The 26950-nt window shown below is 43.7% G+C and overlaps 1 protein-coding gene across 1 annotated transcript in view; it reads right to left on the bottom strand.

Moving 5' to 3' along the window:
• The window catches only part of LOC143935594 (inactive phospholipase C-like protein 2), a 303650-nt gene that overhangs the window by 15008 nt on the left and 261692 nt on the right, over positions 1–26950 (bottom strand). Inside the window, exon 5 of the mRNA XM_077459578.1 lies at positions 5647–5756. Coding sequence (XP_077315704.1) covers positions 5647–5756 — 110 coding nt within the window. The remainder of the gene's footprint in view (positions 1–5646; positions 5757–26950) is intronic.

Below are 26950 nucleotides of genomic sequence, written 5' to 3'. Positions count from 1 at the left end.
TGAAGCTCACTCCCCCCCTAGTTAGAATCACTTCCTAGGACACACTTAACCCCTTAATAACCCTCAGTAATCCGTGCGTTTTTATAGCTCTGATCGCTGTATAAATGACAATGGTCCCAAAATAGTGTTAAAAGTGTCCGATGTGTCCGCCATAATGTCACAGTCTCGATAAAAATTGCAGATCGCCGCCATTACTAAGGCCGCGTACACACGGGCGGACTGTATGGCGTACTTAGTCCGTCAAAACACATTTCAGCGGACAGTCCGCTCGTGTGTGGGCTTCAGCGGACTTTTTCAGCGTGCAGTCCGGCGTACTAAGTATTTCGGATTTTTCGAAATTCTGTCCGTCGTACTTTGGTTTCAGCGGACAATCCGCTCGTCAGTAGGCTAGTTCGACGGACTAAGAATGGCGCATGCTCAGTAAGGATTTACATGGCGGAAGGGTGCTTTGCTGTGTATTGGACTTCCTATTTCTAGTCCCGTCGTACGTGCTGTACACGTCATCGCGCAAGCTTTCGACTGACTGTTTGTGCATCCGTGTGTGGTCAAGTCCGTTCAGTCGAAAGTATGACGGACTGTCCGTCGGATTGTATGACGGACTAAGTACGCCATACAGTCCACTCGTGTGTACGCGGCATAATAAAAACAAAAAATAATAAAAATGCCATAAAACTATCCTCTCTTTTGTAGACCCTATACCTTTTGAGCAATCCAATCAATATACGCTTATTGTGTTTTTTTAACCAAAAATATGTAGAAGAATACATATTGGCCTAAACTGAAGAAAAGAAAAAAATAGTTTATACATTTTTGGGGGATATTTATTATACCAAAAAGTTAAAAAGAATGCGTTTTTTTCAAAATTTACACTTTTTGTTTATAGCGCAAAAAATAAAAAACGCAGAGGTGATCAAATACCACCAAAAGAAAGCTCTATTTGTGGAAAAAAAGGACGTCAATTTTGTTTGGGTGCAACATTGCACAACCGTGCAATTGTCAGTTAAATCGACACCGTGCCGAATCGCAAAGAGTGCTCTGGTCAGGAAGGGCTAAAATCTTCCAGGGCTGAAGCGGTTAATCTTGACCATTGGGACGTCCAAAAGAAGTGCCAAGGGGTGGGCAAAATAACCCAAGGCTAACCACAAGAGCCCTAACCAGGACACAGGAGCTTTAACCGGATCACAGGGAAAGGGGGAACCCAACCCTGGTAGAATAGGCCTGAGTCACAATCTATCTTATCCATCTGGAGATGGTAGCCGAGGAAACTGCCAGCCCTTTCCTTGGTCCCTTGTGTAACCAAAAAAAGTGAGTCTGACCTCCAGAAGGACTCAGTGACTGCCAGATACACCCGAATCGCTACATCCTAGTATGTAAAGCAAATTCCTTGGGATGAATCGGCTTGGGACACAAGGAAAGCAACACAATGTCCTCATTCAAATGGAAGTCAGAGACAACCTTGGGTAGAAATGACGGACAGGGACAAAGAACCACTTTATCTCTATGGAGTACTAAATAGGGACTACAACAGGATAATGCCGCCAACTCTGAAACCATGCGGGAGGGGGGAAGCCCAGTTTATCCAAGGGACTTCAGGAAGGTCCGACCATCCCTGGAGGGTACTCGTTTCCACCCCAAACCGCACAATGGGGGAAAGGGGGACTTTACTTACCAATCCACGGTACAGGGTACCCTCCAGATAGAACTCCTCACCACCAAAAGAGGGGGCTGTTGACCAAGAGGCCGCTGCCTCTCGCACCAGAGCCCGTTCGTTTTCGACCCTGGGAGAAGTTTACCTCGCGGACCAGCCTCCGTCCATTGAGGCTATGTCGCAGCCGACCTATTGCGTAGCTGTGGTCTGTACATGCTCGCTGGCTGGACTGGGGAGACCACTGGATCTAGATTATCCAGCCCGTAAACCAGCCTGAAAGTTGATTGCAGATCTTCCAGGAGAAAATGCACGGAAGAAAGACAAAAGGTAAAATTTGCTAGGACCAAAAGATCCCAGTAAGGAGCTAGGTCCTTACTCCTGATTAGACAGAAATAAACTGAATGCCTAGAGCAGGGAGGGGGTTATATATTGACTGAGGACAGCCCATGGAGGTAGTCAGGTGTTTTTTTGTTCTGCCTAGTCCTACTCCTGCAGAGGCGATATAACCCAATGGTCAAGATTAAGGAGGCGCTGTGTCCGTCGATGAACTCAGAGAAATTAACATTTAAAGTGATACTTGTTACAGGTAAATATTCTAACATTACAACTCAAAGTTGCCATGATCCTTTGTATTAAAAAAAAATGGCCTCCTGACATCGAAATACCAGGTTTAGTTTAAAGTGGTTGTATACTCATTTTTTTTACTTTTACCTACAGGAAAGCCTATAATAAGGCTTACCTGTAGGTAAAAAAAAATATCTCCTAAACCTGTACGGTTTAGGAGATATTCCTCTCGGTATGCGCCGCTGACTGCAGCGGTGCATGCGCACAAGGGGATTCTCGGCTGAAAGCCCGGCAGGATGAAATCTCCCGCGCGCATGTGCGTGAGTGACGATATCGCGGCTCCGGCCACTCACAGCGCCGGAGCCGCGATACACGGAAGAAACGCAGAGGGAGCATGTCAGCTCCCTCGGCGTGGATCGGACCAGATGTCGGGGCCTCGTTCTAAGGTAAGTATTTTATAATGAGCTAGTATGCGGTGCATACTAGCTCATTATGCCTTTTCCTTTGCAGGTAGAAAAAAAAAAAAACATCTGCGGGTTTACTCCCGCTTTAATGAATCGTGTTTCCTATAGGGTTTCTATAGATGCCATACCACTCGCTAAGGAAGCAAGACATTTGGCTACAGGCTTGTTCAATTTGCAAGAAGACAGATAGCAAGTGATTAATGCAGTCAGTGGAACGAAAATGAGACTACCAACCCAAGTCAGTTGCTAAGATGCAGAGAGCTGAATTTAGAGCAACTAACTTGGTTAGAGCCTAGAGAGAGGTTAGAGTTTAGAGCACTAATTTGGTACAAACTACTCCCACAAAAGAAGACACGGTATACACTCCTCTCCAATGACCATTGTCGCCTACCTCCCATCCCTTCTAGCACCATGACCCCAGTAAGCCTTTTTGGCACTCAAAACTTCAAGGAGTGTAGGATGCATGATTTCCCTGCTTAGGCTATGGTTCCTTCCTCCTTCTCCTGACCCATACATAGTAACATAGTCAGGTTGAAAATAGTCCATCTAGTTCATCCATTAGAAAAAAAAAAAAAAAAAAGCTGAAAATCTCCATATACACAATCCTATACACGCCGTTTATCCAGAAGGCGGCAAAATCCCCCATTATGCAATGGGATATTCCCTGGATTAACTATCCCTGGTGTTATTACCTATAGATGTTAGTATCCAGTCATATTTTGTGCATTTAGGAATGCATTGTGCATTTAGTTATGGACCCCAGAGAGAGATATCATTATGCCCATGTACAAATCATTAGTAAGACCTCATCTGGAATATGCAGTTCAGTTTTGGACACCAGTTCTCAAAAAGGATATCGTGGGAACTGGAGAACGTGCAGAGAAGGGCAACCAAACTGATAAGAGGCATGGAGGAGCTCCGCTATGAGGAAAGATTGGAGGAACTGAATTTATTCTCTCTTGAGAAGAGGAGATTAAAGAGGTTTTTAAACCCTCGTGTTTTTTCACCTTAATGCATCCTATGCATTAAGGTGAAAAAACACCTGGCAGTCACCGGCCCCCCGTTTTACTTACCTGAGCCCCTTCATCGCTTCGTCAGGAACGCACTGTCCCTCTCTCCCCAGGGTCCCGGCTCTTGATTGGATAGATTCATAGCAGCGCAGCCATTGGCTCCTGCTGCTGTCAATCTAATTCAATGACGTGGGTGCGGGGGGCCGGGGCCAAGTCCGGCATTCATGTCTGTGGAAGTAAATGCTGGACTCGGGAGCACGCCCGCAAGGTAACGGCCAGGATTGTCGGGAAGAGGCCCTTGTCCTCATGAACATGGGGACAAGGTGCTTTGGGGTGGGGGGGCCCGCGCCCCCCCTTCCCCAAAGCACACCCCCATGTTGAGGGCACGGGGCCTGGTACGGCTCAGGAGGGGGGGGGGGGCGCTCGCTTGTCCCCACCCCCTTTCCTGGCCGGCCAGGTAGCGTTCTCGTATAAGGGTCTGATATGGACCTGGGGGGGACCCCCATGCCATTTTTTTGGCGTAGGGATTCCCCTTTAAGTCCATACCAGATGACAGGGCCAGCGACGCCTCCTTCGCTGGTCCCGGCTACCTGGAGCTGCGCTCAAAATGAGCGGACTTTTCTCTGGGCGGGAAAAGTCCATTCATTTCAAAAGTATGGCAAACTAGCACACACATGGCCCTATTGTCCGCCGGACTAGCACACACGGCCGTATTGTCCGCCAAAAAGCGAGTCCGGTGGACAGATTGATGTGCAAAACTACTTTCTTAGTCCGCCGGACTTTTGGGTAAAAAAAAGTCTGCCGGAGCCCACACACCGGATTGTTTGATCGTGTGTGCACGGCTTTATACGTACACAGATGGATCAGCTATACACTGCTCATACTAGTAAAAAAAGTGAGTCTTTTTACAAAAAAAATAAAAATCTGATCTTTGGGAGACTTTAACCACTTCAGCCCTGAAAGGATTTGCCCCCTTAATGACCAGACAATTTTTTTTCAATATGGCACTGCTTCGCTTCAACTGACAATTGTGCTGTTGTGCGATGTTGTACCCAAACAAAATGTATGTCCTTTTGTCCCCACAAATACTGCTTTCTTTTAGTGGTATTTGATTACCTCTGCTTTTTTTTCTTTTTTGCGCTATAAAAAAAAAAAAAAAAAAAGACACTTTTGAAAAAAAACACAATATTTTGTACTTTTTGCTATAATTTCTATCCAAAAAAAAAGTAAAAAAAAAATGTATTCATCAGTTTAGGCTGATATGTATTATTCCACATATTTTTGGTAAAAATTAATTGCAATAAGCATATATTGATTGGTTTGCGCAAAAAGTTATAGCATCTAAAAAATAGGGGATATATTTATGGCATTTTTATTATTATTATTATTTTTACTAGTAATGGTGGCGATCTGCAATTTTTATCTGGACTGCAACATTGCGGCGGGCAGATCAGACACTTTTGACACTTTTTTGGGACCAGTGAAATTTATACAGCGATCAGAGCAAAAGTAGCCACTGATTACTGTATAAATATTACTGGCATGGAAGGGGTTAACACTAGGGGGCGATCAGGGGACTAAATGCGTTCCCTCACTGTGTGTTCTGTGGGGGGATTGGACTGACTGGGCGAGTAGGAACACACAATCTGTCTCTACTCTCCTGACAGAACTGATTTGCGCAGCTGTGCCAACCTGCTGCAGTAAGACTGCGGCAGCTGGTCAGGAAGTAGATAAAAAAGCTTGAAATATTCTCTGGAAGAGTAAATCATTGTAAAATGTTGAAAGTCCCTTTAAACATGACAAGGTAAATATTACAATCTTAACTTAAAATATGTACACACTGAAAATGCACTTTAGTGGATTGAAACAGACAAGTCAAAAGCTTGATTGCACTTTCATATTTAATCAGTAGATGGCAGAAATCATCCACAGAGTGGAAGACAGGCGCGTCTGTACATACCTTTAGCACAGTAATGTTCCAGGCAAAGCTTTCCATGGCTTTCTGAAGCTTTCTACCCTTAAGTCCTTCTTTGGCACCAATCCGATGGAGGTCTTCATGAAAACCCATCCCTAAAGAACAAGAAAAGATGTTTACAATATATTCTTTATATGTATTTTATAAAAAGAACATTAAAGAAACTCTCAGTTCATTTTTTAAGACTTATGACAGGATAAGCATCCTTCAAGAAATAAAACCTCCAAACTTGCCCCTTGATTCCTGGCGAAGACCTGGCAAATGACACTGCACTGTAGGAGAGCTCATGCCTGGCAACAATGATACAAAAGATCTTCACCATTGTGTGACTGTTATTCAGGTCCTAGGAGTAAACCCATTGCAAAGACTACACACACTACTCAGCCCCACACCAAACTTATGCCAGGATAGACAACATTTTTCTGCAGGCATCCACCATCCCTTTAGTCACTTCCTCTAAAATCCATGACACCTATCTTTTGGACCACTCCATAATGTCCTTAACTATGGACCGCCCCCACAAACGGCATCTTAACAAGTCTTTCCTGAGTGACCCATTGCAATGCACTACTGGAGTACTCTGCTGAAAATGATAATGGTACAGTCTCACCTACCACTCTGTGGGTGCCCACAAGTTGGTGATGAGAGGGAAACGTATCCAGCGGGCCTCTCAGTTGAAACGGGAATGCAGAGCAGACATCCAGAAACTGACAAAGGAATTTCTCCTCATAAGCAAATCCCACAAATGGAATCCCACACCCGACACTCTGACCAAGTTGGAGACAGCCCAAGTACACTGTACCTAGCACTCACCACTGCAGCAGAAAAACACCTTAGATGGACGGGCGCAACATTTTATTCTCAGAAAGACAGAATTGGCTCTAAATTTGCAGCAAAATGAAACCCTAAAGCACGCACTCTTGTCTTTCCCCAAAATCCGCACAGCTTCAGGTGACTTGACCCAAAATCCCATTCGGATTATGGAATACGTCTACTGAAGATTAGATTTCTAGTCAAAATTATATACGAAACAGGACTCCCCCCTCCCCCTCCTCCAGTAAACTAGCACTAAACTTTCTTGGGGAAATAACCCTTCCACAGATCACTAGACCGCATAAGGAAATCCTAGATTAACCTATTACAGCGGAATAGATCCTGGAAATGATTAAAACTTCTCAGAATGCTATTATAATAAATTCGGACCTTCCCTGGCCCCCTATATGGCACGGTGTTTTAATTCTCTCCCCTGGATAAAGACCTTAACACAGCCTTTGTTATTCCCAAACCAGGGAAAGACGGGAGTGATGTCTGTAACTACCGCCCGATATCGCTCATTAAAAATGATCTCAAAATCATGATGAAAATCCTGGCATCTAGACTTTCTAGTTTTATTGCATATTATATCCATAAGGACCAGGTGGGCTTTATCCCAGGGAGACTGCCCTGATCAGGTCAGGAAAGCCATTGACATAATATTCTTACTGCAATCACAATGGGACGGAGGGGTACCCCAAAAAGTTTTTTTGATCTCGATTGATCTACAGAAGGCCTTAGACTCCGTCTCATGGTCCTATCTATTCGAAATTGTGGAGAGTTGGGGCTTCGGCCCTGAATTTCTAGGAATTATACATTCACTATATTCTACTCCTAGTCACAAAATCGTTTGATGGGTCACTACGCCAAAGCTTTTCACATCAGAAAAGGCACAAGGTGTGGTCTGTTTTCCCTGGGCAAGATTAATGCAGTCAAGAAGATACTACTCCCTCAATTACTCTATATTTTTAGATACCTCCCCATACCTATCAAAAAAAATGACTATCGCCAAATTTCAATCTAAAGTTATTAGTTTTATCCGGGGGAAAAAGGGACATCGTTGCTCTAAAGAAAGGAGGGCTAGGCCTCCCCAACATATGGCGGTACTACTAAGCAGCCCAACTAGCCCAAATTTACGCATTATATTCCAGGGGCCCCAAACCCGTTTGGATAGCTATAGAGAGACAGGCAGTCCCCCACAACACCATTGACTACCTTCTGTGGTGCCCCACACAAATTAGACCCCCTGTACTTTATCCCACTACCTAGCACTCTGCAACATCTTCCACAAACAGACCGCTGTCCAACATAAGGCCCCTCTCACATTTATTCCACAATCTGCATTTTCAGCCAGGGATGAACATCCTCGCCTTCTGATGGTGGCTGAACAAAGGACTATTCAAAATAGGACACTTCTTTACAACATCAGGCCCTATTTCCGTCGGTCACCGCATCAGTAAACTAAACATGCTAAATATCGAGTAATTCAGATTCATCAAATCACGTATTTCTTACACACAATATGGACAGACAAACCACAACCCTCCAAGCCAACTATATATGAACAATAGTGTTCCGACATTAGGGATCATAAGGGAAGCATCTCCATTATATACGCCTCTTTAGCGGAGAGGTCTACAAAACCTATCTATGCCCGTGCCTGGGAGTCTGAATTGGAGACCCACCTGGATCCTGAAAAATGGTACCAGCTCTTTCAATGCTCCTACAAAGGTATTATGAACATTGCGCTAATTGAAGCGAACACCAAAATCCTCACTAGATGGTACTATGTTCCCCTTCAGTTAGCCAAAATCTCTCCAGATGCCTCCAATATATGTTACAGAGGCTGCAATCAGGTTGGTTCTATGTACCATATCTGGTGGGCCTGCCCTTGCATTAGAAATTTTTGGAACAAATTCTTTCACATAGTCAGAAAGGTCACCAGAGTAGTGGTGCCCCAGAACTCCAGGATCGCTCTATTGAACCAGAGAGTTGGAATGACTCCTAAACACACCCAAATTTTGATCTTCTTTATGTTCCCGAGAGACAAAATTACCTTGGCAGGGGCTTGAACGAAACCCAGGGTTTCGATCCTAGCATCTAAGCGCAAGATCTCCTGGATCATGACCCAGGAACAACTGGTAGCTAAACTCTTGGACAAATTACCTAAATTTGAAGCTATCTGGGAACCCTGGGCACACTACATTAAAATACCACTTTACCCAGAACAAGCAATTCTCTAGGGGAAATATCCTGGATACCTTGCTCCCCTTCTCCCATTCCTCTCCTCAACTTATCTCTGCCTTTCTCCTCTCTAATGCCGTGTACACACGTTCAGAATTATGGTTGGAAAAAGGTCTGATGGTTTTTGGTTTTTCCGACGGAATTCCGCTCAAGCTGTCTTGCCTACACATGGTCACACCAAATTCTGACCGCCAAGAACGCGGTGACATACAAAACGTACGAAGGGACTAGAAAAAGGAAGATCAGTAGCCAATAGCTTCCATATCGTAGTTGAATCTGAGCATGCGTGAGTTTTTGCGCATCGGAATTGCATACACACCATCAGAATTTCCGATAGAAAGTTTTTCTGTTGGGAAAATTGAGAATATGCTCTCAAATTTTTGCTAGCGGGAATTCAGCCAGCTAAATTCCGATGAAGCATACACACTGTCGCATTTTCCGATGAAAAGCTCTCATCGGTCTTTTGCTGGCCAAAATTCTGATCGTGTGTACGTGGCCTAACTTTACCTTTTGCTCTCTCTTTCCCTAAGTTAATCACAGTGCTTTAGTGTTGTATCTTAAGTTAGTTCTTTGGTTCACACTCTGGAGCTCTAAGGTTCATTAGTAGTTAATTCAAACCCAGGTCCTATTCCGCAGGAACGAACACCTATTATATAGTAGTGACACTTGCAGAGCAACATGAAATGTCTCCAGAACCTGAAATGGAAACAAGGAGGACATCTTGGTTGATGGCTCTTGCCAGCCATAGGAGACCCTTATGGGCCATAAGGGTGGCCTGTGGGGTCTCCTGGGGAGCTGGACAGAACCCTGAAAGCCACAGTACTCTGTTATGCCTTCCCCCACCTCTACGGTCTATCATACGCATTGGTAGGATAGCGCTACATCTTTTCTAGGCTGGGTTTGGTAGAACTGAAACGCTCATCATAGAAAAGTTAGCCAAGCTCTATTTCTGAACCGTTCTGTTAATTACCTAACCTGTATATGTTTCCTTATTGTTGGCTGCCCTTGCAGACCTTCATAAAATGTCTGTATTGTTATTATACTTTCTGACTTTACACTCTCAATAAATATTTTGAAGAGCAAGGCCCACTTAAGCGACTTGGCAACCAGTCACAGACCATGAGTGGAGCTCTATTCTAGGGGCCCTCCCATCCAATCTGACCAGATGGAAGGGGACAGATGCCCTTCTGTTTTTTTTAGTGGATGGGATTGGAGATAGGTGGGTGTAAAACAGACACAAGTCCAACATAGAGGTGAATGGAGGGTTCCGATTGGGTCCACCTGAAAAACGGACAGGCGGACAACATTGGGTCAATCATGTGAAAGGGGCCTAAGGATGCTTTCACACTGATGCGCTGAGGTTTACCCACACCACGGGTGCAGCACAGTGCCCATATGGCTTTCCTGTGGGTTAGCTGCACTTTACTGTAGAGTTGTGTTATATCCTGCAGGTGTGGTGCTCTAAAACTCCTCCATTCAACCTGCAGGTAATAACAGAAGACTATGGCTCAGTGCAGGTAACATACAGGTGAACTGCGCTGCATCTATGGATCAGTTTTAAATCAACCCAGTGTAACCAGTGCAGAACTAGAACAGATATGCCCATTGCTATGTAACTTTATAAAAAAAAAAATAACCTACTTTTAAACACAATTTTCACTTCAGGAATCTTGCAGATATTGCTGGCTGTTGCTGCATTTGGTATCACTCAACCAGTGACAGGAGACGGCGCTATACAGGAAGCATAAGCTCTGCTCTCTACTGCAGCCGCATGCTACCTCTACCGCTGGCTCCATTCTCAACACTGATGCTCTGGTATAGTGGGTCGGGAACCCTCAATCTGAGCTTGCTGACCAGCCATCCTAGAGCAGAAGGTTGTGTGCCACATCAGAGGGCTTTGCGGGCCACATGTGGCCCACAGGCCAGTGGTTTGGCACCTCTGCCTTAAAGCATAGGCAAGAGCAGTTTTCCACAAGTAAAGCAAATATCTATATACCGGGTAGAGGCGGCTTATCCTGCTTCATACCAGTATTCTAATACCAAGACTTAGTGAGAACACGTATGTATCACATATATATAATGTACAGTCTACAGAACACAAAATATAGATGTAAACATTTAAAAAATAACTTCCAGGTATTGTTGCTGAAACTATGCCCATTATTTGCTAATTATTAAACATACTAGCCAAGCTACATTATAAAGCCAGTTATGACAATTATTTTTCCATTTGAAATGATGCCCATCAATTACCATCACTTGGAAAAAGCCACAGTGGCATTAACAAACAAGTGTCAGTAATGCAGTGAAGAAAGGATCTTGGGTACTGTGAGTGACGGTCACTGAAAACCAGGGCAAGCCTTAAAAACCCAACTATCACTTGATATCACAGACAATTGACAAGTATTCTGTTCAGCAAAAGATCTTATAATATTTTACGTAATGGCAGGGCCGTCTTTAAGGCAGGGCAAAAGGGGCAGCTGCCCTGGGCCCTGTCATTGTTGTGGGGCCCAAAGCAGCTGCCTCATACTTGCCAACTATCCCAGTTTACATTCCCTTGTCCCTTGAAGTTTTAGTCCTGTGCTGCTACTAATGCTGCCCAGCTCTCCCTATTGTTGTGTACAGATGACTCACCTGCAGACCTCTGTTTACATGTAAATACTGCCATTCATATGTAAATAGCAGTGACATGCATATGTAAATAGCTGAGGCCAACGGCATTGATATGTAAATAATGGCAGCATTCATAGGTATATCATGCCCCCCTGCAGTGAGGAGAAGATGTGCTGTAACCTATAGCAACCAGTGAGCAGTATTACTGTACAGTAATCTCTAGCAACCAATCAATAAGCAGAAATGTGTGCTGTAACCTCTAGTAACCAGCCAGTAAGCAGTAATGATATGCTGTAACCTCTGGCAACCAATTGCAATCGCTGCCTGATCTGATACAGCATCTTGATACAACTGATTTTAAGTCTAGCTGCTATTTATTGTTTGTCTCAGAGAAGGCACAGAGCAAAATTGCATGGGGGGAGGGGGGCCCTAAGAAAAATTTTGCCCAGGGTCCAATCAATATTAAAGACGGCCCTGCGTAATGGTGTAGCCTTTTAGAACACAACAGAACATTCAACTTGTTTTCTAGCCCATTATGATGTAATTTATCAAATGCAGATTTTTTTTATTCTTTCCTACTAATGTATTATTGTCTCTCCTGGGTGTATATATTGGGTACACATTTACAATGTTATAAGATTAATTTCTAGCTGCTTGATAGCATTTGTAGGAGTGGGTACTCAGTTAAAGCTAAACACCAGCAAGATATAAAACACATTTAATGCAGCTCTAATCATGATCACACCCTTAAAGCGGAGTTCCACCCAAAAAAACTCCGCTCATTTGTCTCCTCTCCTCCTCCGGTGCCACAATTGGCAACTTTCAGGGGAAGGAGGGGACAGGATAGCTGTTGACAGCTATCCTGTTCCCACTTCTGGGAGTCTGGGTCGTGGGCCGTGACATCCCCGCGGGGCTCCCTCCTCCTCTCCCTGTTGCCAGGCTGGTAGGAGAGAGAAGCGGGGCCTCGTGAATGCACAGTAGGGTTCCCAGCGTGAAGTGAATGGTGGCAGCAGCACCTGACAGCTGATGGAAACATCAGCTGCGGTGTCGACATCGCTGGACTCCAGGACAGGTAAGTGTCCTATTGTTAGAAGCCAGCAGCTGCAGTATGTGTAGCTTTAAGCCTAGTACACACTACTCGTTTTTTTTTTGTTCAATCCGGCAGGGCTGAACGAAAAAAACTGACAGGAGGTGCTGCTGTACTTACTATGTGATCTTAGTAAAGCAATCTCCCCTGCTGTGCTCTTGTGTTCTGACAAGGGGATGGCCCCCACCAGAACAATTTAGTCATTGGAAGCCAATCGGCAGACCTTTTTCGGTCATGTCCCTTTGACAGAAGCCGGCATAATGGCGACTTCAGTAGGACCGGTTACAGTATACATGGGCCGAATTATGGCCAGTTTCTATTTAACTGGCCGATGCTGCCCAACGTTCGGCCCATGTTTATTAGGCTTTAAAGAGGTTCGACAGCCTAAAAATGTCATACTTTTTGCGATTCTGCACTGCGTCGCTTTAACTGACAATTGCGTCCTGGCTCCGAAACAATTGACGTCCTTTTTTTGCCACAAATAGAGCTTTCTTTTGGTGGTATTTGATCACCCCTGCAGTTGTTTTTTTTTTTTTGCGCTATAAACAAAAAAGTGCGACAATTTTGAAAAAAAACACATTATTTTTTACATTTTGCTATAATAAATATCCCCCAAAAATATATAAAAAAACTTTTCCTCAGTTTAGGCCGATATGTATTCTTCTACATATTTTTGGTAAAAAAAAATCGTAATAAGCGTATATTGATTGGTTTGCACAAAAGTTCTAGCGTCTACAAAATAGGGTATAGTTTTATGGCATTTTTATTAACTTTTTTTTTTTACTAGTAATGGCGGCGATCAGCGATTTTTATTGTGACTGCGACATTATGGCAGACACGTCGGACAATACTGACACATTTTTGGGACCATTGGCATTAATACAGCAATCAGTGCAATTAAAAATGCACTGATTGCTGTAAAAATGTCTCTGGCAGTGAAGGGGTTAACCACTAGGGGGCAGTGTAGGGGCTAAGTGTGTGTGTTTTTTTAACTGTAGGGGGGAGTGGCTTGGCGTCGCTACCCACGGTTGGGCACTTAAAGGGTAACGTACCTGTACGTGCTTGTGCCCAGCCGTGCCATCCTGCCAACGTACATTGGTGTGAGGCGGTCCTTAAGCAGTTAATGCATTCTCTGCATTAAAGTGGTTCTAAAGGCTCATGGTTTTTTACCTGCATAAAGGTACAAAACCTTCCGTGTGCAGCCCGTAATACTTACCTGAGCCTCATGTCAATCCAGCAATGTGCACAAGATCCTCGGCTCTGCAGGGACTCTCCCTCCTCATTGGCTGAAGCAGCAGTGGGAGCCAGTGAGACAATCAGTAGAGGAAAGGGTGGGGCCGAGCCTTGGCTGTGTGTGTGAATGGACACGCAGAGCCGTGGCTCCAGAGAGAGCCTGCTTGGGTGCCCCCACACCAAAGCAGGTATATATCCATTTATCTTGAGTTCAGATTTAATTACTAGCCAGGCTAATGGTATATAGTAGCAACCACACCTTGCCCTGGCACAAACTTTGGAAAGGAGAAGGTAACTGTTATACTGGCTCAACAATGATATCCAGCAGGTGGCCAGGGATGAAGAGTTGTAGAAAGCTATGGAGGTATGCATGCCATTCCCAGGCTCTGCGGGATTTCTGGTGTTCGTGTCGTTCACAGGTTTTTTTGATCTATAGAAAATCTCAGAGTACAATTTTGAAAACAAATCTAGTTTAATAAAATGCAATTGCTCCATGCAAGCTGTCATATTCAATGTGTATAGCTAGTCAATGCAACCTTGCATAACAAGAGTGCCTTATATATTCCTTGACTGGTCTAATAATTCTAATACCTTTGGACACAGCCTGAAGATTCATTGGCAGCATCTGTCAGAATGTTACCCCCCCAAGTCTTTTTGTCCGAATTGTATTCCAGTACCTGGTCATGTGACCAAAAGCATCTCAGAAGAGCAGTTCTTACAGGTAAGGTAACTCCCAAGTTCTATTACAACCTATCAGTATATGCAGCAAGACTGGTAATACAGGTTATGTTTTTTTTTTTTTTTTTAGTAGACAGGTCTGCTTTAAGCACACCTACTAGAGCAGTGGTCCCCAACCTTTTTGGTACGGGGACCGGCTGCATGAAATTGTGCCAAGGTTGAGATGGTGTCAGGATGATTGAGGGGCATTATTTCTATTATTACACTGTAGTAATAAATGGAATAGTTCAACTCACCATAATGCAGAATCAGTGGGAGCCCTGAGCGTGTCACTTGCCACTGTCACCAAATGCGGAATGTCACTTGCCACATCCCCTGCCTTGTTGCCTGTCACCAGATGCAGAATGTCCCTTGCCACGTCACCTGCCACGCTGCCTGTCAACAGATGCGGCATGTCACCTGCCACGTTGCCTTTCACCAGATGCGGAATGTCACTTGCCACGTCGCCTTTCACCAGATACAGAATGTCACTTGCCATGCTGCCAGCCACAAGATGTGAATTGTCACTTGCCATGTTACCTGCCACACTGCCTGTCACCAGATGCGGAATGTCACTTGCCATGTTGCCTGTCACCAGAAGCGGAATGTTACTTGCCACGCTGCCTGCCACCACTGCACTGGTGGCAGCACTGGTCCATTTAGCACAAAGGCAGGCCTCTGTGCAGTGGTGGGTTCCGTATGAAAGCAGGAGAGCAGTGATGCAGGGTAGGCAATGAGAGATGATGTCATCTCTCTGCTCCCCACCGCACCTCCAACATTGAGGCTGACAGAACACCGGCTGTGAGGGCGGAAGAGCGGTGATGCGGGGGCGGAGAGAGATGATGTAATCTCTGCTTGCCCGCCAGCTTCTTCCATCCAGCTCTCATATGCCCACCACTCGGCTGTCACATGCCGCCCGCCCACACCCATGGCTTGGCTGCAGAGAGGCCACGGCCCCGGGGTTGATGACCCCTGTACTAGAGAATGCTTAGGATTTGATGGAAACAGTAATTCCCCGACTCGCATGCTGCATACTAGTTCAAGAATATGTACTCATTGAATAGACAGTTCCAGAACTAGTATAAGATAAATAAGTTAAAGTGGAACGTTATCTAGAATTAAAACATCTGCAAACAGGCAGACATTTTTATTTCAGAAGAGACATACTATGTTTCTTCTGTAATAATATAATCCTATCTGTCTACTTGCAATAATCTTTACAATAGACAGTGAGCCAATCAAGATGGCTGAAGATTCACAGCCCAGAGGAGGACTGGGTGAAGACAAAGGTGCTGAAGACACTACATTATTGGAGGGAAGGTGACTATAGTACCATTTTAAGGAAGTTTACATTCATCACACCTTAAAGCAAACATGCTCCGCCATGCAAAATAGGATTATCCACTGTACTTTTTATTAACCACTTGCTTACTGGGCACTTAAACCCCCCTCCTGCCCAGACCAATTTTCAGCTTTCAGCGCTGATGCACTTTGAATGACAATTGCGCGGGCATACAACACTGTACCCAAATGAAATTTTTATCATTTTTTTCCCACAAATAGAGCTTTCTTTTGGTGGCATTTAATTACAGCTGGGAGTTTTATTTTTTGCTAAACAAACAAAAAAATGCAAAAAAAAAAAAATCATGTTTAATAGTTTGTTATAAAATTTTGCAAACAGGTCATTTTTCTCCTTCATTGAAGTGCACTGATGAGGCGGCACTGATGGGCTGCACTGGTGGGCACTGATAGGCACAGATAAGGCGGCACCGATGGGCACAGATAAGGCGGCACTGATGGGCACAGATAAGGCGGCACTGATGGGCAAAGATGGGCACAGATAAGATGGCACGAATGGGTGGCACGGATGGGTGGCACTGATAGGTACCACTGATAGATGGGACTGATGGGCACTGATAGGTGGCTCTGATAGGTGGCACTGCTGGGCACTGATGGGCGGCACTGATGGGCACTGGTAGATGACACTGATGGGCACGGATATGTGGCACTGGGGTGCAGCACCTTTGTTGAGGCAGATTGTGGGCACTGCTGGGTGGCACTGTGGGCACTGCTGGGTGGCACTGTGGGCACTGCTGGGTGGCACTATGGGCACTGCTGGGTGGCACTATGGGCACTGCTGGGTGGCACTGACGGGGGGCACTTATTTTTTATTGAGGTGGCACTGGCAGGGGGCAGGTGGGCACTGGCAGGAGGCAGGTGGGCACTGGCAGGGCTGGCCGTGATCGGGACTGATGTCCCGATCACGGCCGCCGGTGATCGGCTCTTTTTTTTCTCCTCGCGCTGGAATAATAGCCGATTACCGGCTTCGTTGTATCACATGATCAGCTGTCATTGGCTGACAGCTGATCACATGATAAGGGGTCAGGATCGACCCCTTGCTCGGATCAGTGATCAGGCGAGTCTCAGGGGGCGCGCAGGCCGATCGTGCACGGGACGCCGTCAATAGACGTAGTCCCGGCAAAGGAGGTCCGCGCTGTAGCCGTCATTCGGCTATAGCGCGGGTCTCAAGTGGTTAAAGGCATGGGGCCGGGGGCCTAAAATATTTAATGTTTAGTTTAATGTGAATTGTGTATCATTTCAGTATAGGATTGAATGGCAAACTGCCATCAGGCAGAACCTTGTCAAAAGGTGGAAGTTGTAGAACCAGGAAAGATTAATTGCAGCAAGAAAAACTATATTTTTTTAACAATACCTTCCATGAGAAATGGCAATAAGCACCAGGAAGGAAGCATTCAGAGGAGGGTAACCTCACAATGTGGCTAATAATGGCTGTCTCAGGGGAATAAGGAGGAAGTGTAGAAACGCCAAAAGACAGAATGGGCAAGCCTAGAAGACAATAGTCTCCAGACAATGCCACAGTAAAGACTGGACAGCCTTGCTAGACTTATTATATGCAATCCTAGAAGGTGAATAGTGAGGAAATTAAAATATATTTCAAAGAACAAGAGATATTGCCTTCTAGCTTCATGGCTTGTACCCAAAGGTATTGTTTTTCTGTGTTTAAAATGCACATCAAATTCAGGTCAATAGAATACCCTACACTTTAATGGTGCAATGTGGGTGCAGTTTGTGTCGAAGGCAAAGCATACTAAACTAGCCTTTTGCTGCAATTTACATTCACTCATACATGGCTTCCTCAGTGGAAAGTGGCATGCAATTTAAAAGAATCTCCAGCAGGAACAATATACAATCCATACTATTTATTTTACCATGCTATCCTTGTCTGAAGAAGACCCATGACCTTGTGGCAAACTACATAGGGGAGGGGCTTGCTGATGTCATAATGCACTGAGAGACGAGGATAGTGTGTAAAACGAACACTGTGCATTGTATATTTTTCCGGTTGGAGATTTATATAAATTGCATGCTGATATTGAGTGGGTGTTTTTAAGTCAAAGTGTGTATAATAAAAAAAAGTTATTTAAAAAAAAATAAAGCACTATGTATAGTGTTCTTTTTCTATAATGCATTGGCTTAGCGGAGGAGTATTTAAGAAGGAAGTTGGTATAACCTTCATATTAAAGCTATTTGGAAATTAAAGAGGATCCCTTGTGTGAATCAGAGGCGCAGTTAGACCACACCAGTGGTCATATATTCCAGGTGAGGGCACATCTGGTGAAGGGAACCTCATGCTGTATGATATAAATCAGTACACATGGTGGTGTAATACGAAGAGGATTATTATTACTGCTCTTATTTAGTTTGTGACTGCACAAGTGGATATTTTTTTATATATTTATATCTGTATTTTTAAAAAATGTTTAATGCAAAAAATCTTTTTTGCACGTATATGTGATTGAATATATATATATCATTTGTTGTATTTTGATATACAGTATCTCACAAAAGCGAGTATAACGCTCACATTTTTGTAAATTTTTTATTATTTATTTTCATGTGACAACACTGAAGAAATTACACTTTGCTGCTAAGTAAAGTAGTGAGTGTACAGCTTGTATAACAGTCTAAATTTGCTGTCCCCTCAAAATAACTCAACACACAGTCATTAATGTCTAAACCACTGGTAACAAAAGTGAGTACACTCCTAAGTGAAAATGTCCAAATTGGGCCCAAAGTGTCAATATTGTGTGTGGCCACCATTATTTCCCAGCACTGCCTTAACCCTCTTGGGCATGGAGTTCACCAGCGCTTCACAAGTTGCCACTGCAGTCCTCTTCCACTCCTCCATGACGACTTCACTGAGTTGATGGATGTTAGAGACCTAGCGCTCCTCTGCCCTCCATTTGAGGATGCCACTCAGATGCTCAATAGGGTTTAGGTCTGGAGACATGCTTGGCCAGTCCATCACCTTTAACCTCAGCTTCTTTAGCAAGGCAGTGGTCATCTTGGAGGCGTGTTTGGGGTAGTTATGTTGGAATACTGCCCTGCAGCCTAGTCTCCGAAGGGAGGGGATCATGCTCTGCTTTAGTATGTCATAGTACATGTTGGCATTCATGGTTCCCTCAATGAACTGTAGCTCCTCAGTGCCAGCAGCACCCATGCAGCCCCAGATTATGACACTCCAAGCACCATGCTTGACTGCAGGCTAATTAAACACACCTGCTCCCCATTCACACCTGAGACCTTGTAACACTAACGATTCACAGGACATCGGGGAGGGAAATGGTTAATTTGGCCCAATTTGGACATTTTCACTTGGGGTGTACTCACTTTTGTTGCCAGCAGTTTAGGCATTAATGGCTGTGTGTGGAGTTATTTTGAGGGGACATCAAATTCACGCTGTTATACAAGCTGTAAACTCACTACTTTACATTGTAGCAAAGTATCAATTCTTCAGTTTTGTCGCATGAAAAGATACAATAAAATATTTACAAAAATGTGAAGGGTGTACTCACTTTTGTGAGATACTGTATATACGCCCATATATTTTTTTTCCAAAGGTAATATAAGATTGCACAAGAGGATATGTTTAAAGTGAGAGTACTCACATTTTGATAATATTGTTAATTTTCTTATATATTATTTAGGCCCCTTTCACACTGTGGCGGTGCGGGCGTCGGCGGTAAAGCAGTGCTATTTTTAGCGGCACTTTACCGTCGTATTAGCAGCTGTATTCGGTCGCTAACGGGGCGGTTTTAACCCCCGCTAGTGGCCGAAAAAGGGTTAAAACCACCCGCAGAGCTGCTGCAGCGGCGCTTTGCCGGCGGTATAGCCACGCTGCCCCATTGATTTCAATGGGTAGGAGTGGTTTAGGAGCGGTGAATACACCGCTCCAAAGATGCTGCTGGCAGGACTTTTTTTACCGTCCTGCCAGTGCACCGGTCCAGTGTGAAAGCCCTCAGGGCTTTCAAATTGGAGTGAAAGGAGCCGCTTTTTTCAGGCGCTATACAGCCGTTATTTTTATGTAGCACCTGAAAATCGCCTCAGTGTGGAGCGTGGCATCATTGGTTGGATATAGCTTGTTCAATTAATCTTAGCCAGAATCTTACCTAGAAGCTAATTGGTTACTATGCATAGCAACAACCGATTTTGTTGCACCAGTTTTTAGAAATCTCTCCCTATGTTTTAACTATATAACTGTTAGACACAGCAGACTATTTAGGGCCATGCATAATGTAATATTACTTGGGTTGTCCATTATTGCTGCTATTATCCCTCCATCTATAACCATTATCAAACATAATAAAGATCATTAATAAATAACAAAGCCCACGCTGACCTGCTATTACCTTCTTCATTAAATAAGCTAAAACTTTACCTAAAAAAAAAAACAACAAAAAAAAAAAACCTGCCCCTTTGTTTGCTATAACAAAACTCCATAAAAGATAACATTTAAGTACAAAGAAAGTATTTTCCAAGATGGAAGCATCCCTTACAGGCACAAGCAATGACAGATTTCTTTATATTTTATGTATAACAGCAGGATTACAAAGGAAAGATGGATGTGGTCTGCTGAGTTATTGTAAACAGCCACATAACAAAGGTCCATTTTACTTAGAAAGGTTTGAAGTCAAGACTTCAAACTAGGGTTCCACTTAACCACTTCGTTCTGCTGCTAATCATCTGAACTTTCTGGAGGTCCAGTATCTTGACAATGAAACAGATATATTGTACTTTGGCACAGTATTGCAGCAGCAGTGGTATCCGAAAGGTGGAACTTACCTCTAGGCCTAGAAAAGTTGGTTTCTTTCTGTAACACAGCAGTAGTGGAATGATCATAGTCAAGTCTGGTACACACTAACCACTCTGGTCAGAGCCGTTATGCTAACCATCCGACATACAGCAATCTCTGTCTGTTGTGTTCTGACAGGGGGACCAGAATATATTCGATCAGCGCTCTTTGCCATTGGCCAAGAGTGCTGATCGGTAGTCGGCCGGCTGCTGGTTTTCCAGCATGCCCATCCGACAGAAGCCAGGCAGACATACACACACACTGGCCAAATGTCGGCTGTTTTTCTTTTTTTTTTTTTAACCTGCAAATGTCTCCAGACATTCGGCCCGTGTGTACGGGGCTCTATTACTCACTGGAGGCTTCCACCCCCATAACGATGTGCGATGGGTTTGTGTGTATAGTAAGTGATTTTATTGTAGATACTCATTAAATATTGAAAACCGTTTACTCACATCTCGAATGAAGGTCTATTTAATAATCGACTTATAAAGTTACATGTTTCCGAGACAAATCTGCGCTTAGCAAATATGATTCCAGAACAGTGGAATAGGGTAAAGAAAATAGATTTTTGCCTTGTATTTTGGCTGTATCAGTACAATGAGACTTCACATGGAGGAAAAAAAATGTTACAAGTCTGTGGGAACTGCAAGTATCTGCACTAAAAATAGATGGAGGTATGTGATTAACGGGTAGAGACAAGGGGGGCGTTTGCAGATTCTTAACCCCTGGCCAGCAGGGATGTTGCAGCGGAAGGTTCATAACACCCTACTTCTCTCTGGGTTAGTGAAGTGTCTATCACAGGGGAAGACTGACACACATCTTCCCATAGCTCCGTGTCTCCTCATGTACAGATAGAGAAAACTTTTTCACAGATTAGCAAGATGTAGTAATATATGTTCTTGTCACATCAAAGGCTGAATGCTGCAACAGCTGCCAGAATTATCTGCATAGTCTTTTTCTGGAAATCTCATCATAGCTAGTGCACTGGGTCTGCCACAAAAATTGTATTTACACAATTGCTTCAAAAAAAGGTCACACACCAGTGTAGACCCCTCAGTATAGAACCCCAACCCCCCCCAAGCACAGACCCCTGTGGACTTTCAGCAATCCTCCCCAGTACAGACATCTCCCACCCAGTACAGACCCCTCAGAACAGTCATCATACTCCCAGTACAGACCTCTGAGGATTGTCCCCTTCCCAGTATAGACCTCTGAGGACTGTCACTCTTCAGGAAGGACAGACCCCCTTCTCCAGAGTAGACCCCTATGGACAGTTACGCCCGAGTACAGACCCCCCTTCCCCAATACAGACTCAAGTGCAGAGACACCACTACTCCCCCTTCGCAATACAGACCTCTAGGAGAGGACTCCCCTCTCCCTTAACTTACTAGACCAGATGCATTGGCAGCTTAGAGTGAGGAAAATCCTCCTGTTGGCCCTGTAATATGACTGGGGCAGGGAATGAGACACCCCTCACTCTGAAGTGCCGCTATTGTCAGGGAAGCACCGGGGGTCAACTAGCTGCGGGTGCTGTGTCCATCCGACATTTTTTTGCATGGCAACACAAGATCAAAATGTCAGGCAGAGATAGCACCCCCAGCAATTCAGGACCCAATGCAGACTGTACATTCCCACCATCCAGTATGCCACTGGTAGGAGCATTGATTTGTAAAGGGACTAGATTGCTCTCTAGTAACATGCTTCCACAATCAGTCTCTGTCCTGCAGAATGTCTCCAATTTCCAAGTACACCTGTAGCATGCCCACAGTCCCATCAGACAGAGCTCCTCGATGACGTTATGTCCCAGTTATATCCCACAATTTAGGCTTCCTAAACCTTGTAAATTGGCCATCACAGACCTCCTCTGAAGATAACTTCAGACACCAAATCCGACAAAATTATTGAACAGCTGCATGCATCCTGGTGTGTCACAAAAGGTGTCAGGGTTCACAAATGCATTTACCACAGAGGAATGTCTTCTTTGTAGTGGACTACATGCTTGGTATAATCTAACTGATAAGAATCCATGAGTATAATCTTTAGATATAATATTACATCACCATCTGCAAAAATGTACAACGTTATATAGTTTAACTATAGATTTTGCAAAGGAATGCATTACAATGATCTTCTGACGAGGACAGTCAAGTTTCCTGCTGCTTCTCCTTTCTGTATTCGTCACACAGACATATTAATTTGCTGGCTATTATAAGTAATGTATCAAATATTCATCATAGCAAAGGAAAGTAATCTACCCCATAACGCATGCTTCCTGCCATTGCTGCATGAGCAATTCTAAGACACGGAATCTACATTCAAGGCAAGCAGAGCAGGCCGAAAAATGGATTTAAATTCATGTTGCCCATGCTAAGTAAAAAGCAATGAAATAATGTCAGTTCCCTACCTTTTATTAAAGTAAACTTCCACTTTAATTAAAAAAGCATATCAGGTATAACATTTTTTACACATGCCAATTTCTTATTAAAATCTTATTGAAATCGCTCTATTTCAATAGGCAGCCAGCTGTGATTTTCTAAAGCTGAGAAAAAGAAAGAGAAATGTTTGTTTCCTTGTAAATGTGGCAGCCATGACAACTCTGGAACATTGTGAGCTCGGTTTGTTTACCTGCTCACTGTGTCTTTCACCATCTTACTCTCAACTGGGACTCATTATGTAAGTTAAGTAGACCCTTCCACTTAGCACTCAGGAAGTAGCATGGGATACATGAAATCCATGTGTCAATTTCAGCAAAACAGAAAAAAAAAACCTTTACAATGAAGTCTGCTAAAATCCTCGCAATGTATTTCACTGTCCGGTGAAGGATTTTTGTTTTTAGTCTTTTTAAATTTACAACATATTGGCTGGCAGTAAAGAGTCACTGCGCCTCTGTGCCTGAACAATGCGGAGAAAGAGCACCGCCTACTTCCTTATTAAATATGAATTATTTCGATACCGACTTCGGAAACAAACACAGTGCCTATAAAAAGAATTCCAGGATAAACATTGTTTTCCCCCTAATAAACAGGAATATACTTTTCTTTTGTCAAAGTGGAAACAGAAATCTGGAAAAATACATAAATAATTACAATGAAAAACAACCAAAAGAAATAACTGACAGCATCACCGCACATACTGCAAAAGTCAGTATTGAGTAGATGCACTTTCTACAGCAATTACAGACTTGGGTCTCTATCAGCATTACTATGCAGACATTAAAGTGAAGTTCCACCCAAAAATTGAACTTCTGCTTTAAGCACTCCTCGCCCCCTTACATGCCACGTTTGGCATGTCATTTTTTGGGGGGGTGGTAGGGGCTTCATTAGGAGGGGGGCTTCCTGTCCCACTTCCTCCTTCCGCCCAGGGACCAATTAGGTGACTCCTCCTTACGCCTCCCTCTAGACGATCTCCTGGGACACGTAACAGGTCTCAGGAGATCGCCTGTCCACTCCGGGAGCACATCGCGACTTGCGCATGCGCAGTGCGTGCCCGGCCGTGAAGCCGAAAGCTGTCATGGCTGGGTAGCCAGAGTGGCAATGGAGGCACCGGCAGAGAGGAGGGGGAGAGGAGTGACACCCCGTTCGGCCGCATCGCTGGACCGTGGAACAGGTAAGTGTCTGTTTATTAAAAGTCAGCAACTACTCTTTTTTTAGCTACTGACTTTTAATAAACATAAAAAGCCTGGAACTCCCCTTTAATATTTTCCTTATTCCTCTCTGTAAAACTGTCCAAGCTCTTCAAGAATGTATGGGGATTGAGTCAAGAGCCTGTCCAGCCACACATTCTCTTTTTTCCATTCCTGGATATAAACACTGTTCTAAGCCATTTCTGTATAGAATTGGCTTCTTCCTTGTGGGTCATGGTCTTGCTGGAAGACAATGACCCTAGCTCAGCTTTTTTTGAGACTGCATCTGGTTTTGTCAGAGGTTTTCCCTATTTGGTTGTATTTATTCTACCCTCATAAATCTGCTGCAGAGAAATATTCCCACGGCATGATGCAACCACCATGCTTCACGGTGGGGATGGTGCACTTATAATTGCATTGCAAAGCTGGGGCTACACTGCTACAAACCTTTATTAAGATAACATGTTATAAAGATGAAATTATATGGAATATATTGCAAAGGTAACATGTAAGAAATTTGAGGGCTGTATTGAACTACTGAAAGTTTATTTATTTTTTTAACCACTTCGGTATAGGGCACTTTTATCCCCTTCCTGCCCAGGCCAATTTTCAACATTCAGCGCTATTGCACAAAACAATTGTGTGGTCATGCAACACTATGCATAAGAAATTTTTATCATTTTTTTTTCAGACAAATGGAGCTTTCTTTTGGGGGTATTTAATCAGCACTGGGGTTTTTATTTTTTTGCAAAATTTATGAAAAAAGACCAAGAATTAAAAAAAAAAAAAAAAAAAAAGCTTTTCTTAATTTCTGTTATAAAATCTTGCAAATAATCTTTCCTTCATGCATTTAGGTCAAAATGTATTCTGCTATATTAATTTGGTGAAAATAACCCAAATCAGTGATTATTTAGTCTGTAGGAAAGTTATATTGTCCACATATATATGGTATATATGGTGCCTTAAAAAAGTATTCATACCCCTTGAAATTGTTCACATTTTGTCATGTTACAACCAAAAACATAAATGTATTTTATTGGGACTTTATGTAATAGACCAACATAAAGTAGAACATAATTGTGAAGTGGAAGGAAAATGATGAATGATTTTCAAACTTTTTTACAAATAAATATGTGAAAAATGTAGCGTGCATTTGTATTCAGCCCTCCTGAGTCAAATACTTTGTAGAGCCACCTTTTGCTGCAATTACAGCTAAAAGTCTTTTTTGGGGATGTCTCTACCAGCTTTGCACATCTAGAGAGTGACATTCTTCTTTGCAAAATAGCCCAAGCTGTCAGATTGGATGTAAACCGTCTGCGAACAGCAATTTTCAAGGTCTTGCCACAGATTCTCAGTTGGATTTAGGTCTGGATTTTAACTGGGCCATTCTAACACATGAATATGCTTTGATCTAAACCATTCCATTGTAGCTCTGGCTATATGTTTAGGGTTGTTGTCCTGCAGAAAGGTGAACCTCCACCCCAGTCTCAAGTCTTTTGCAGACTTTAACAGAGTTTCTTCTAAGATTGTCCTGTATTTGGCTCCATCCATTTTCCCATCAACTCTGACCAGCTTCCCTGTTCCCGCTGAAGAAGAGCATCACCACAACATGATGCTGCCACCATGGTGGAGATGGTGTGTCGGGGTGATGTGTAGTGTTAGTTTTCTGCCATACATAGCATTTTGCTTTTAGGCCAAAAAGTTCAATTTTGGTTTCATCTGACAAGGGCACTTTCTTCCACGTGTTTGCTGTGTCCCCCACATGGCTTTTCGCAAACTGCAAACGGTACTTCATAATAGTTGTCCTGCCAAAAGATTCTCCCACCTGAGCTGTGCATCACTGCAGCTCCTCCAGAGTAACCATGGGCCTCTTGGCGGCTTATCTGATTAATGCTCTTCTTGCCTGGCCCGTCAGTTTAGGTGGACGGCCATGTCTTTGTGGGTTTGCAGTAGTGCCATCTCTTTCCATTTTCGGATGATGGATTGAACAATGCTCTGTGAGATGTTCAAAGCTTGGGATATATTTTTATAACCTAACCCTACTTTAACCTTCTCCACAACTTTATCTCTGACCTGTCCGGTGTGTTCCTTGGCCTTCATTATATGCTGTTTGTTCACAAAGGTTCTCTAACAAACCTCTTCACAGGGCTTGCAGTGATTAGCTGTGATTGGCCAAAGCTAACCACATGGCACAGATGGGCTGTGATTGGCCCTGTCTGTACCATGTGATTACTATGGCAATCACAGCTAGCAACACAACTGTATACAGTGGATGGCATGAAAGTAAAAAATCCATTGTTTAAAACTGTCATGTGATCTGCTGCAATTGGTCACAGCGACCACATGGTACTGCCAGTGGCCGTTACAGTGACCAGTCATTGTCCTGTGGACACGGCTGGTGACAGATTGTGCTGCTGCGGGCACTGCAGCTGAGTGAGAAGCGCATTCTGGGGTGACATCATATGACGTCTTCCCAGAACAACAGTGCTCCCCCCCGGCCATCATTTTACTATACGCTGGGCAGGAAGGCGTTAACTTACATAGGACATTCAAATTACACATATTGATTGAGTAACTCTTCCGCTATAGTAAATCATTGTCTTCTTCATTGAGGCTAAATAATGGTTTCCAAGCAGAAGCAAACTGTCATCATTCAGTTTTTGAAGAAGGGGTACAGGCATTCCAACAGCCACAGAAGGCTACAGAATGCTTACAGAGATAACACCTTTGACAAGAGCAATGTCTTGTTACTAGTGACTCTTGAAATGGTGTCATCTCCCTAAACATTATGTAGCCTTCTGTAGAT

Source organism: Lithobates pipiens, unplaced genomic scaffold, assembly GCF_037356315.1.
Source record: "Lithobates pipiens isolate NorthernLeopardFrog02 unplaced genomic scaffold, aLitPip1_a1.2 Scaffold_28, whole genome shotgun sequence".
Taxonomy (NCBI): domain Eukaryota; kingdom Metazoa; phylum Chordata; class Amphibia; order Anura; family Ranidae; genus Lithobates; species Lithobates pipiens.
Note: the sequence above shows the minus strand (reverse complement) of the source record. Positions and strands in the feature narration are given on the sequence as shown.